The following is a 12,864-nucleotide window of genomic DNA, read 5'->3' on the forward strand; positions in this document are numbered from 1 at the left end:
TGGCCTAAAATAGATTTGAAGTCAATAAGTTTTCTGATTCCTACAAATGATAGAATTCCTGAAATTTCTGTTTGTTAATTAAAAAGGAATTATTAAAAAAAAAGTGACACCATTTAGATTAAAAACGGTTTTACGCCAGTATCGTTAATCCCTGGTTTAGATTTGTTATTATTAATTTCTTCTATGAACAATAGAAAATCTTCTTTCTTTACCTTTTATTACCTTCAGCTTGACTTCAGTGTAGCGATCAGGTCCTTCCTTTGAGACTCCACACCAGTATGTCCCAGTGTCATCAAGCTTAAGATCAGAGATGGTCACTGTGAAGATTCTCTTGTTCTCATCATCAGAGATGGAGTATCTATTCTTTCTTTGTTGTTTTGCTGTTATTAGAACATCTTTGTAACCACAGTCTTCCTTACAGAAGTACTTTTCAGTGGATGTAAACCACCACGAATATGAGCAGGAAATCTTCACATCTCTGCCTTCATATCCAAACACCTGGATCACAGATGCTGTTTGGGGCAGACGACTAAAAGCTGCTGAAGAGAGAAAAAAAAACACAAATTAAAAGCTTTTAAAAACTTATTTGAAAACCTGAACTTCTGCAGGACTTATTTTTTAAGGAAGATGTTTATTTCTAAAAGACAAAAAGGATGTGATCAGTTTTTTCTTAACTGGTGCAACGTTCACTGAGACGTTCAACAACAAAAAAATCCTGTTTTAGTGATAAACTAATAGGTGATTAAAGTAATCAGTCAAACAAAAATCAACTGAGATTAAAACTCACTGCACAGGAGGATCAGCAGGTTCTGGAATCTCCACATCTTCATGATCTTCAGCCGTGAAACAGAAATTATTACCAACAACTGTGTGAAACACGATGAGGAAGCGGCAGTGTGTATGTCTCTGAACTCTGAGTGGGCGAGTCTCCTGCTTCACGAGCACCAACAGCAACTCATCCTTCTGCTCATTAAAACTAAAAAGTCTTTAGCGCCCCTTGGTGGAAGATTTTTTGCACAAATCCTTGAAGGAATCAGCCTTCAGAAGAAGCTGGTCAGCACTTAAGTTTAATAAATAACAAAATTGAAACAGCTAAATATTTAATTAGAGTAAATAAAAACAATCTTAATGTTAAAAGTAGTAGACTTTATATAACGCAGACTGGTTCGGTTTAAATAAGGTGAAATGCATCAAATATGATTAAATACATAGATCAGACAAAGTACACAAAGTGACAAAGGCCTGCATAAATCTGGATCTAAAATAAATGTAGAAATATGTTTTAGTATAAAATGTTAATATCAGCATAATTCATGGTCAAAAGTGAAACCATGAACAAAAATGAACAATATACATTTTGAAACACGGAACTCATAAATATTTAAATTAAGTAACAAGTGATGTTACCTTCTCAGTGGCCTAGGTAGAGTGTCTGACTCGGGAGCTTTGGTTGGGACTAGGAAATCAGGGTTCAAGTCCGAGTCGGGTCATACCAAAGACTTTAAAATGGGACCCAATGCCTCCCCACTAAAGGGTTGGATTGGGGGTTAAACCACCAAATAATCCCCGAGCCCAGCCACTGCTGCAGCTCACCACTCCCTGTGGGGATGGGTCAGATGAGGAGATGTCATTTCACCAGTGTGTGATGATGATTAATGGGACTTTAACGTAGGTCTTCAAAGGCTTAGACAGTCAATCACATAACCACATACAGACTCCTGGGGACAATTTACAGATCTTAAGGATTGAACATGAACACCAAAGCAACATCTAGTGTTTGGAGGTTGTAGTTTAAACAATAGAACAATGTTTCCAGCTGTCGGGATGCCAGGGTCGCTGCCAATATGAGAAATGTTTTATTTGAGTCCATCTGTTGTAGGCTTCACCTAAACTCACTCTGGTTTTAGATCTTTTATGGTCGCTCATAGGCGTCATTTTAACCAGGGACGCCGGGGACATGTCCCCGGCAAAATTTGTGATTGGCAGCTGTGTCCCCCCCACTTAAAAAAAAGCCTGCTGATGAGGATTTTTTTTTTACCAGCTCAGATCTTATACCAGGGGTCGGCAACCTGTTCCCATCAAAGAGCCATTATGTCACACCCTGTCCTGTCTCTCCATTTGGTTCAGCCTGTGTCCCTGTTGATTGCTCCCACCTGCCTCTCGTTTCCCAATCACCCAAGCTCCCAGCCCTCCTGTATTAAACCCCTCCAGTCCTTTGTCTCTTGTTGCTTCATTGTTACTATGTCCTGCGTGCGTGAATCATTAAAACCCTTTCAGTTGTCCAGTTTGTCTGCCTGCCTGCTTTCTCCCCTGCATTTGGATCCTCACCTCCGCTCCACTCACCAGCGCACCCTGACAGAATGAAGCAACCAATTGAAGGAACCAGCGGGGAGATTCTCCCGAGGGAGTACCTGCTCCAGTGGCACGCTCCAAGCCACCACCTGGCTTCTCCAGCTCCAGCTCCGCCTCGCCGCGGACGACGGCGCCGGCGTGCACCCTCGGCCTTCCTCTCCACCCTCCCAGCGCCTGATGAGAGACCGGATCGAGAGACGCGTTCGGATCACTCCAGTTACGTGGGCACCCGTCTGGCTGTGTGCTCCCCCGGCGTTGGTCCACGGCGTGGGGAGAGACGCCGGGCTGCCCCGCAGTCCTGTGTACCGGGATGGAGTTGTGTGCCCGCCGCTGCCCCTGCTCTGCGCAGCAGTTTGGACAAGCCCCCGGCCAAACCAGCAGTTCCGGCTCCGACCCAATCGGCGCCTCCGTCATCTGCTGAGGGAGGAGCGTTGGCCGCAGCCCAGCTGACTGAGCTCGTCAGTCTCCTGGAGGAGCTTGGCCGGTTCCGCCAGCTCATCAGCTTCCAGGAATCCCGCCTGGACGCTCTATCCTCCTCATCTCAGGACCAGACGAGCGAGCCCGGTGTTCACCCAGCGGAGCTCGCCGATCTCCGGGCTAAGCTGGCCCAGCTCCATTGGACCCTCAGCCTTAAGGAGCGTCAGCTGGAAGGTCTGTCCTCCCTGCTTTCACAGTTCTCAGCACCACCTGCTCTGTCGCAGCCAGCTCCAGCAGTGGTCCCGGTGGACGCTCCGCATCCAGTTCCAGCGGTGGTCCCGGAGGTCGCACCGCCTCTGGTCCAGCCTGGCCAGGCAGCTCCTCCTGCAGCAGCTCTGCCTCCAGCCCAGAAACTGATGATACCGGTCCGGAAGCAGGCGGTCCCGGCCCAGAAGCAGAAGGTTCGGGCCCAGAAGCAGATGGTTCCGGTTCTGGCCCAGAAGCAGACGGTTCCGGTTCCGGCCCAGAAGCAGACGGTTCTGACACCGAAGCAGATGGTTCCGGTTCCGGACCAGAGGTTGACGGTCCAGGGGTCAACGGTCCAGGGGTTGACGGTTCGGAAGTCGATGGACCAGAAGTCGACGCCTCCAGACCAGGAATCGACGCCCCCGGACCAGAAGTCGATGGGGGTCGACGCCTCCTCCAGTTCAAGGGTCGACGCCCCCGGGCCAGAAGTCGACGCCCGTTCCTGTCCAGAAGTCGACGCCCGTGCCTGTCCAGAAGTCGACGCCCGTGCCTGTTTTTGACGCCCGTTCCTGTCCAAAAGTCGACGCCCGTTCCTGTCCAGAAGTCGACGCCCGTGCCTGTCCAGAAGTCGACGCCCGTGCCTGTCCAGAAGTCGACGCCCGTGCCTGTCCAGAAGTCGACGCCCGTGCCTGTCCAGAAGTCGACGCCTGTGCCTGTCCAGAAGTCGATGCCCGTGCCTGTCCAGATGACGTCTCCTCTGAAGTCGGCTCGTCTGATGGCGTCTCCTCTGAAGTCGGCTCGTCTGATGGCGTCTCCTCTGAAGTCGGCTCGTCTGATGACGTCTCCTCTGAAGTCGGCTCGTCTGATGACGTCTCCTCTGAAGTCGGCTCGTCTGATGACGTCGCCTCCCAAGTCTGCTCGTCCGACGACGTCGCCTCCCAGGTCTGCTCGTCCGACGACCTCGCCTCCCAGGTCTGCTCGTCCGACGACGTCGCCTCCCAGGTCTGCTCGTCCGGCGACGTCGCCTCCCAAGTCTGCTCGTCCGACGGCGTCGCCTCCCAGGTCTGCTCGTCCGACGACGTCGCCTCCCAAGTCTGCTCGTCCGACGGCGTCGCCTCCCAAGTCTGCTCGTCCGACGACGTCGCCTCCCAAGTCTGCTCGTCCGACGACGTCGCCTCCCAAGTCGGCTCGTCCGAAGTCGGCTCGTCTGACGACGTCGCCTCTGAAGTCGCCGACTTTGAAGTCGGCTCGTCTGACGACGTCGCCTCTGAAGTCGGCTCGTCTGACGACGTCGCCTCTGAAGTCGCCGCGTCTGAAGTCGGCTCGTCTGACGACGTCGCCTCTGAAGTCGCCGCCTCTGAGGTTGGCTCGTCTGGAGTTGCCTTGTCTGAGGATGCTCTCTCCAGTCCAGAGGTCGATGCTCTCTCCTGTCCAGAGGTCGGCGCTCTCTCCTGTCCAGAGGTCGGCGCTCTCTCCTGTCCAGAGGTCGGCGCTCTCTCCTGTCCAGAGGTCGGCGCTCCCTCTAGTCCGACGTCTCCACCGTCTCCAGTGCCAACGGTGGTTCTGGAGGTCATCCCGTATCCGGTCCAGCTCTTCTACGAGTCTCCGGTCCAGCCCGTCCAAGGGGCTTTGTCCCCGGCCCAGCCTGCAGAGACTATGTCCCCGGCCCAGCCTGCAGAGACTATGTCCCCGGCCCAGTCTACAGAGCTCCTCTGCTATAGACGCCGGCCCCCAGGAGCCCGTCATCGCCTCCTCCTCTACCCCAGGCGCAGGCCCCCAAGAGCCCGTCGTCGCCTCCTCCTCTGCCCCAGGCGCAGGCCCCCAAGAGCCCGTCGTCGCCTCCTCCTCTGCCCCAGGCGCAGGCCCCCAAGAGCCCGTCGTCGCCTCCTCCTCTGCCCCAGGCGCAGGCCCCAAGAGCCCGTTGTCGCCTCCTCCTCTGCCCCAGGCGCAGGCCCCCAAGGGCCCGTCGTCGTCGTTGCCTCCTGATCATCGGGCGCTCTGTCCCTCTCGGCCCTCCATCCGGGTTCCCCTCCTCCGGCCCTGTTCTGTGTTCCTGTGGGCTTCTGGAAGCCGCCCTTTGAGGGGGGGGGTACTGTCACACCCTGTCCTGTCTCTCCATTTGGTTCAGCCTGTGTCCCTGTTGATTGCTCCCACCTGCCTCTCGTTTCCCAATCACCCAAGCTCCCAGCCCTCCTGTATTTAAACCCCTCCAGTCCTTTGTCTCTTGTTGCTTCATTGTTACTATGTCCTGCGTGCGTGAATCATTAAAACCCTTTCAGTTGTCCAGTTTGTCTGCCTGCCTGCTTTCTCCCCTGCATTTGGATCCTCACCTCCGCTCCACTCACCAGCGCACCCTGACACATTATTACACATTTCCCACAGTAAAGAAAACACTGGGAGCCACAGCGGCCGCAGCGTTGTGGGCGGGGCCTACCCTCAGACAGCAGAGAGCTGCTCACAACCAGGTGACAGCAGCCGGTACCGGTCGCTCGCATGGGCGTCGCACCCGTGGGGGATTCAACACCCACACTTTTCCAGCTGTTTGCTCACCTCCACACCAGTCTGGTTTCTTTACGTCGCACTCACTCTGTTTGCCTCATCTCCTTCTTCACCTCCCGCTTCTGACAGCCGATGTCGGGTTTCCAGGAGAGCAGGAGAGGGAGGGACGGAAGAGCTCGACTGAATTCATAATTTTACATCTTGATATTAGCTGTACAAAGTCTGAGTTTGATAACGTGAAGAACAACAATTTGCAGAGGTTTATAACTGGCGCGGCGCCAGGTTTTCATTTTTGGGTGGGCCACGGTAATTTTGGACGAACCTTAATAAGCAGTGACTTAAGTGAAGCAGGCAGGACGCGCTAGAAATTTTCATTTAAAAAGATGTCATAAATGTTTTCACCCTTCATTTTTATTTATAAAATATGAAGTAAAAACTCACAATTTAATTTTCATTCATTTGTCATTAATATGTAGTCTACACCCATGCGTTAAGTGGACCATCTTCCAGTAAAACAAAGCATCCAGCCCATCTCTCCAAATGCATAAAATGTGCATCAGCCGCTAGTTAGGCGCGCCGCGCGCACCATCAGCTACGTCAGCCCAGACAAGAGCAGAGCAAATAGAGAAAGAATAGAGTATAATTGTGTCTGGATGTGGATGGAGATTACATTTTACAGCAGCCTGATCATCATTTAAATACGTAAACCATCACCTGTCTTCTAGTCTACTCTATCAGCATTGTTTTAATTGGTGTGTGTGTGTGTGTGTGTGTGTGTGTGTGTGTGTGTGTGTGTGTGTGTGTGTGTGTGTGTTTTCCACTTCAAACACTGGTGTAACCAACCAGACCAGTGTGTCTAGTAACTTATTAATGTTACAATTAAACAGTTACACTTCATGTAGGCTAGGAACATTTCACCTGCCTTGGCCCGACCGCTTCTGCTCCACATAAACTTTGTGCATGATCAAATGTCTCTACAGGTGCTTTATGAGCTGAAGAGGCGATTCTGCCTCAGACTGGATGCGTCATGCGTCTCCATATTAGAGACGGGAACAAGCGCTGTTCAGCCAAAGTTTCATAATTTCATAAAAAGAACATTTTTCCAAGTGACACATCCCTCAGAGAGACCGGGTTTCCAGACCGCTTCAGTGGGAGGAAATCTTATCGCATGCGCCGTGGTTCTGCACTGCGCTGCGAACCCCTCAGATCTTCAGCTCACTGTCCACCGTGGGCGCTCCGAGCCGCGCTGAACACAGTGTCCAGTATAAAGCTCTGATGTTCTGATGGGAATCAAGTTACCTCTGCGATGTGCGTAACGATTAAAATGTCAGCTCATCCATGCACGTCGGGGTAATTCTTTCAAAACAACCAACATCCTTGAGTTTATCCGTCAATATGTGGCAAGGTGGTGAAATGAGGGCCCGGGCGGGATTCAATCCCCAGATTTCCGGGTGAGAGTCATACGCTCTAACCAGTCAGCCAAAGGGACATCCCCTTGGCCAAGTAGCCAGGGCGCATTATCTATCGGGACACTGTGACAGGACACTCACACTGCCACACCTGATTATGAAACTTTGGCTGAATAGCGCTTGTTCCTGTCTCCAATGTGGCGACGCATCCAGGAACCTGTCTGAGGAGAAGCCCAGAATCTGACATCCTCCAGCTCAGGAAGCGCCTATGATTACGCACAAGCGTGACGCGTCAACCCGGTCTCACAGTAAGACCGGGTTGGACCTGTTCAGGTTTACGCAGACAATCTTTACATTTAGAATTGGCATACAGATGTAAAATTAATGCAGTAAAATATAAAGCTTTTTATTTAAATATCCATTCATTATTTTACAAGCACAGAGAGCCGCATCAGATGGATGGAAGAGCCGCATGCCTCTCCAGAGCCGCGGATTGCCGACCCCTGTGCTAGCCTACTTTATTGTCCCCAGCAATTTTTAAACCCCACTCAAGTGTATGGTTATTGTCCCCAGCTATTCTGAAAACAAACTGACGCCCTTGTGGTCGCTCCTGTTCTGAGATAGATACATCTTTGCTGAGTTCGCCATTTTCCACAGTGCCAGCCTCGCTGAGCCGAGCGGACTGTTTGGCAACCCGCACTGGTGCCCTCTGTTGTCTGGTGTCGTGCCATCAAAATGAATATTTGATTATTTTTTAATTAAAATTTTGCTTTTAAAGGAAATACTGTACCTTTATTCAGCACACTTCTAAACACCCCTTGAAGGTGTTATTTTTGAAAAACATAGCTTTTTATTCAATTGTTCCATATGCAACCTTTAAATAACCTGACATGCTTGATTTTTTCTCAGCGGGAGGAAACCAGAGTACCTGGAATAAACTTTAGCCTGTGTGGCAGCAGAGTGGGATTACTGGTTTCTCTAGACCCTTTAAATTAAAATCAAAACAACCTCACCTTGGAATGATCAACCAAACATTTGTTTACAGTTTTCTTTTACTGCTTTAACCCATCTACAGCAGGTTATCTGTGGGGTCTAGAAAATATTAAAAGTTGATACGTTTAATTAATAAAATTTAAGGCATAGATCAAAACAAAATAAAACAAAGTCATAAAATCAAAATGATCTCCTTACAGAATTAGATTAACATCAGAAAAATAAAGTCATAAACAGATGAAAGATTAAAAATTTGAGTTAAAAATAAGAAAATAAAAGGGTTAGTTAAAAGCAGCTTTAAATAAAAGGGTCTTTAGCTGTTTTTTTTTAAAGTGTCCAGACTGTCAATGCTGCTTAAGGATAAAGGAATATCATTCAAGAGTTGGGGTGCAACAGTCTGGAAGGAGCGATCACCTCGACTTTTGTGTCTGGTCTTTGGAACTTCTAGAAGGTTCTGGTGTGTGGACCTGAAGGCTCGGGTTGGAGCATAAAGTTCAGTAATATAGGGAGGAAATTGACCATGTAGAGCATTAAAAGTTATAGTTATAGTTATAGTTTTAAGTACTTTTAGATTTGGAGCTTTTTGTCATTTTAAAACCCTTTTAATAAAATCATTGTTTACAATTTTAACATCTGAAACACGCCTCTGTGCTATTTCCTGTCCTTCTCCTTATCTACCAAGAGAGGTAACACTTCACAGTTTGGAGATATTTCTTAAATGATAAAAACAGTTTCGGACCAATGTTTTTGAGTGACCTTCAAGAGACATTGATTGGTCAAAACTAAAACCCGAATTTCTTAAGTTTGTCATGACGGCAGAGGATAAATGACCAAGTTTTAGACTAATCAGAGGAACCATGCTCTCAGGGGCAATGATCAGACATTCAGTCTTTTCAGAGTTTGAAGGAAGTTATCTTCTAGCCAGCTGGTGATAGCTGATAGACACTCCAGTCATTCAGAGAGTTTGTAGAACTCAGAATAATTAAAGGAGCAGTACAGCTGAATATCATCTGCATATAGGTGATTAGAGACATAATGAAAAGAATCAAGTATCTGTCCAAGAGGGTGTATGTACAGCAGAAACAACAGTGGACCCAAAACAGAGCCTTGGGGTACCCCACAGAACAGATCAGTAGAATCTGACATGATTTGGTTTATAGACACTGTAACTTCTGTTAGAAAGGTACGATCTAAACCAGTCTATACAGATCCAGTGATCCCCACCGAGTCACGAAGTCTGTTAATTACGGTGCTGTGATCAACAGAGTCAAAAGCTGCAAAAAGATCTAACAATACTAACACTGTGAACTCCCCGTTGTCTGCAGCCATCATGATGTCACTGGAAACTTTAAGCAAAGCTGTTTCTGTTGAATGCTTTTTAGGAAAACCAGACTGGAATTTATCAAAACGGTTGCGTAGCTCCAGAAAAGTAATCAGTTGATCTGCCACAACCTTTTCCAATATTTTAGAGATAAAGGGTCATTTAGAAATGGGTCTGTAATTTTTAGGCTGGGACGAGTCCAAACTTGTTTTTTTAAGGATAGGTTCATTAACTGCATGTTTGAAAACAGATGGGACAGAGCCAGATTGTAGGGATAAATTACTAAAAAACTACAATACATGGGCCAATTAGGTCAAACATCCTGATTAACAAGGTAGTAGGAATGAAATCAGCAGGGCATGAGGTTGGCTTCATGTGATTCTGAATGAGGCAAATGTCCTGGAAATCTACAGGAGTAAAGACAGACCATGACTGAGAGGGAGGGGGTGGGATGGGGCGGGGTAGGAAGTAGATGGGGATGAAAAACTTGCCCTGATATTTCTGATTTTATTCTCAAAGAATGCCAGAAATTTGTTACAGTCAGACCTTTAGTAAACTGGCATAAGCGGGGCGTGAGGTGCAACAATCTGGTTTATGGTGCCAAACAGGACTTTAGTTATTTTTGTTTACAGCAATCAGCTGAGCAAAGTAAGTGGCCCTGGAAGTTTTCACCGACTCGTTCAGAGATGTTATCAGTTCTTTAAAGTACAGCCTGTTACTTTCTCTTGTTCACTTCCAACATCTCTCGGCTCTGCGGCATGTCCTTCTGAGACAGAAAATGTTTTGATTGATCCCAGGACATTTTCTCTTGCAAGAAAAAATAATCTGCTTAACAAGAGCTACTTTATCTAAGGTACTGCAGCATTGTTTATCCAATGACTGGATGAACAAGCTTGGATCATCACCCTGAACTGAGCTGCTGTCAAATAATCTAGAAAATCCACCCAATGCTGACTGATTAATGACACGTCTCTTTGATTTTAGGTTGTGAAGGACAGATTCAACATTAGATAGGACGTTAAAGAAAATGCAGCTGTGGTCACTCATATGAACCTCTTCAACATGTAAACGATTGATGTTTAGTCCCAAAGAGAAAACAAGATCTAGAGTGTGGCCCATTTTGTGTGTGGGGCCTGAAACGTGCTGCTCTAAGTGAAAAGACTCCATAATAGACATGAACTCCACTGCTGTGCTACAATTAGGATCATTAATGTGTAAGTTAAAATCACCAAGGATTAAAACTTTTTCTAGTTAGATCATTGATGATAGAAATTCTTCAAATTCAGAAAGAAAAGGGGCCAGCTGGACCAGGAGGTCAGTAGATAAGAATACAGTGAAATACATTTTGTAACCCTGCTTTGGTGACCTGACATTCAAAAGTTGTAAAAGGGCCATTTTTCACCAGATTACAGATATGTTTGTCCTTAAAGACCACAGCAAGACCTCCACCATGACGTGCCGGGCATGGTGTGGTAAACACAGAGCAGTTTGGTGGACATATTTCATTGAAATGTACAAAATAGCCCTCTTGCTGCCACGTCTCTGTAAGAAATAAATAGTCCAACTTTTCTCTGGTGAACAGCTCATAAATAAAATAATACAGCTCCATCTCAAACAAATAAAGGATTTGTTTGAGATGGAGTGGACATTTAACAGGGCACATTGAACTGAATCCTGGAGAACATTTGTCTTCTTAACCTGTTGGAGAGGGATGGGTCGTAAACATCTGGTGTTCTGGGTTCTCCAGCCATGAATACAATTTATGTCTTTGCTGGTTGATAAATGAACTGGAATAGGGAAACTTTTGGGTTTGTCAGCAGAAGACAACATTTTGGGAAACGTGACCTTTGGAAGACACACAGAAGACTGTTGCTTCACGGGAGGACTGTAGGGAGTGATGTTATTTGAAGTGGAGGTTTGAGCAAAGGCCAAAGAAGGTGAAGATCTCTGGGATGTGAACCATCATGTCGGTGGAAGGGAATAGGTTTGAACAGGTACAAGCCTTCTATTGCATGATTACTGCATATGAGGTGGCTGCAAGTTATTTAGCCCCAACTGGTGCAACAAGATTTAATTACTGAAAGGACTTATTATTCTTTGGTTAATAATAATTATTGTTTATGTTAATCAGTAACGTTTGATCAGTAACCAGAAGGTCATTTGCACGTGTACCATGCAGAGGGGCTGAACCAAGGTAAAGTTAACTTGCTCTCACATGTCTTTGCTCCATAACCAAAGCTTCCTATCTCTGAGAGGGCGTGTTCTGAGGTTTTGTTAAAACCAAAACTCCTCAGTTCAACTTCAGTTCTTGAACCAACCAGATACTCTCTGTGGTGACGAGAGTCATCCCAGAGGACGAGGGTCGGCTGCCCGAATACTCACTAAGCTGTTCTGTCACGCCGATAGAATTGCTCCGAATAAATGCCACCTGTAACCAGCTGTAACAGCGTTAATTCTAGTATGTAGATTGTCCACGCAACTAACATCAAGCAGAGAAAACATATAAGGAGACTGCTGAGTGCTGAAATGACTAAAATTGGATCAAGAACTGTTAAAGATATTATTAAACACTGGAAGGATAGTGGAGTTTTTGAGGGAGAAATGTGGTAGAAAAAATCCTGAATGATTGTGATCGGTGATCATTTGGTGAAAAGGTGAAACGTTTGGTGAAATCAAATAGAAGAAAAACTGAATTCAAGGCTATGTTTAATAATGAAAAATGAGCATTCCCAAATGGAAAATGCAAAGGGAACTCGGGGAATTAGTTCTGAACAGCTGTGAAGCCATAAGAAAACCACTTATCAGTGAGTCAAACCAGAAAAAAATGCAACAGTTTGTTAGAGAGCATGAAGATTGGACTCTGGAGCAATGGAAGAAGGTCTTGGTCTGATGAGTCCAGATGGACCCTTTTCCAGAGTGATGGTGCATCAGGGTAAGAAGAGAGGCAGATGAAGTGATGCACCCATCATACCTTGTGCCTACTGTACAAGCCTGTGGGGGCAGTGCTATGATCTGGGGTAGAGCCCTGCACGGGCCTAAAATCTGAGCACGTGTCCGGCCCGGCCCGAGGGGGTGGAGCCCCAGCCCGACCCGGCCCGAAAAGGTTTTCAGGATTCTCTGGCCCGGCCCGAGTCTGACTTTTTTTTAACCAACTAAATGAAAACAAAGTGCGTCAATCCTGACCAATGTGTTAAAAGATGTGCAGGATCCAATCAATTTGTTTTTCCCTCATTTACTGTCACAGAGATGACGGCGCACTGACTCTGGTGTTAATCAAGTTAAATTTTATCTCTTTTCAACAATTTTCACAAGAAAACAGAACAGTTAAAAGCAGGGCTTGTGTTGACCGGATAGTTGCCGTATATGACGGTTTATTTTTGACGGAGAAAGAATAGAAAGAATTACCCCGACGCATGCAGACGAACTGACACTTAATTCGTTACGCACATCGCAGATGTAGCTAAATCACCCAAGAAAAGATTCCCATCTGAACATCTCAATCAATCAATCAATCAATCAATCAATCAAAGCTTTATTTATAAAGCGCCTTCCGTAACCCTGTCAGGAAGCCCAAAGCGCTGAACATTGTACAGTTGTATGTAAATATATTGAATAAATCAACAATAA

At 46.8% G+C, this 12,864-nt stretch overlaps 1 protein-coding gene across 2 annotated transcripts in view; it reads right to left on the reverse strand.

Annotated features, from left to right (window-relative positions):
* The window catches only part of LOC107373890 (polymeric immunoglobulin receptor), a 4,474-nt gene extending 3,512 nt beyond the window's left edge, over positions 1 to 962 (reverse strand). For both annotated transcript variants that reach the window (XM_054738794.2, XM_070552842.1), the window contains exons 1-2: positions 788 to 962; positions 213 to 539 (exon numbers count right to left, since the gene is read on the reverse strand). In XM_054738794.2, the coding sequence (XP_054594769.1) occupies positions 213 to 539; positions 788 to 830 (370 nt within the window). In that variant the 5' untranslated portion in view covers positions 831 to 962. The remainder of the gene's footprint in view (positions 1 to 212; positions 540 to 787) is intronic.
* Positions 963 to 12,864: the final 11,902 nt, after the last annotated feature.

Source organism: Nothobranchius furzeri, chromosome 6 (genome assembly GCF_043380555.1).
Source record: "Nothobranchius furzeri strain GRZ-AD chromosome 6, NfurGRZ-RIMD1, whole genome shotgun sequence".
Classification (NCBI taxonomy): domain Eukaryota; kingdom Metazoa; phylum Chordata; class Actinopteri; order Cyprinodontiformes; family Nothobranchiidae; genus Nothobranchius; species Nothobranchius furzeri.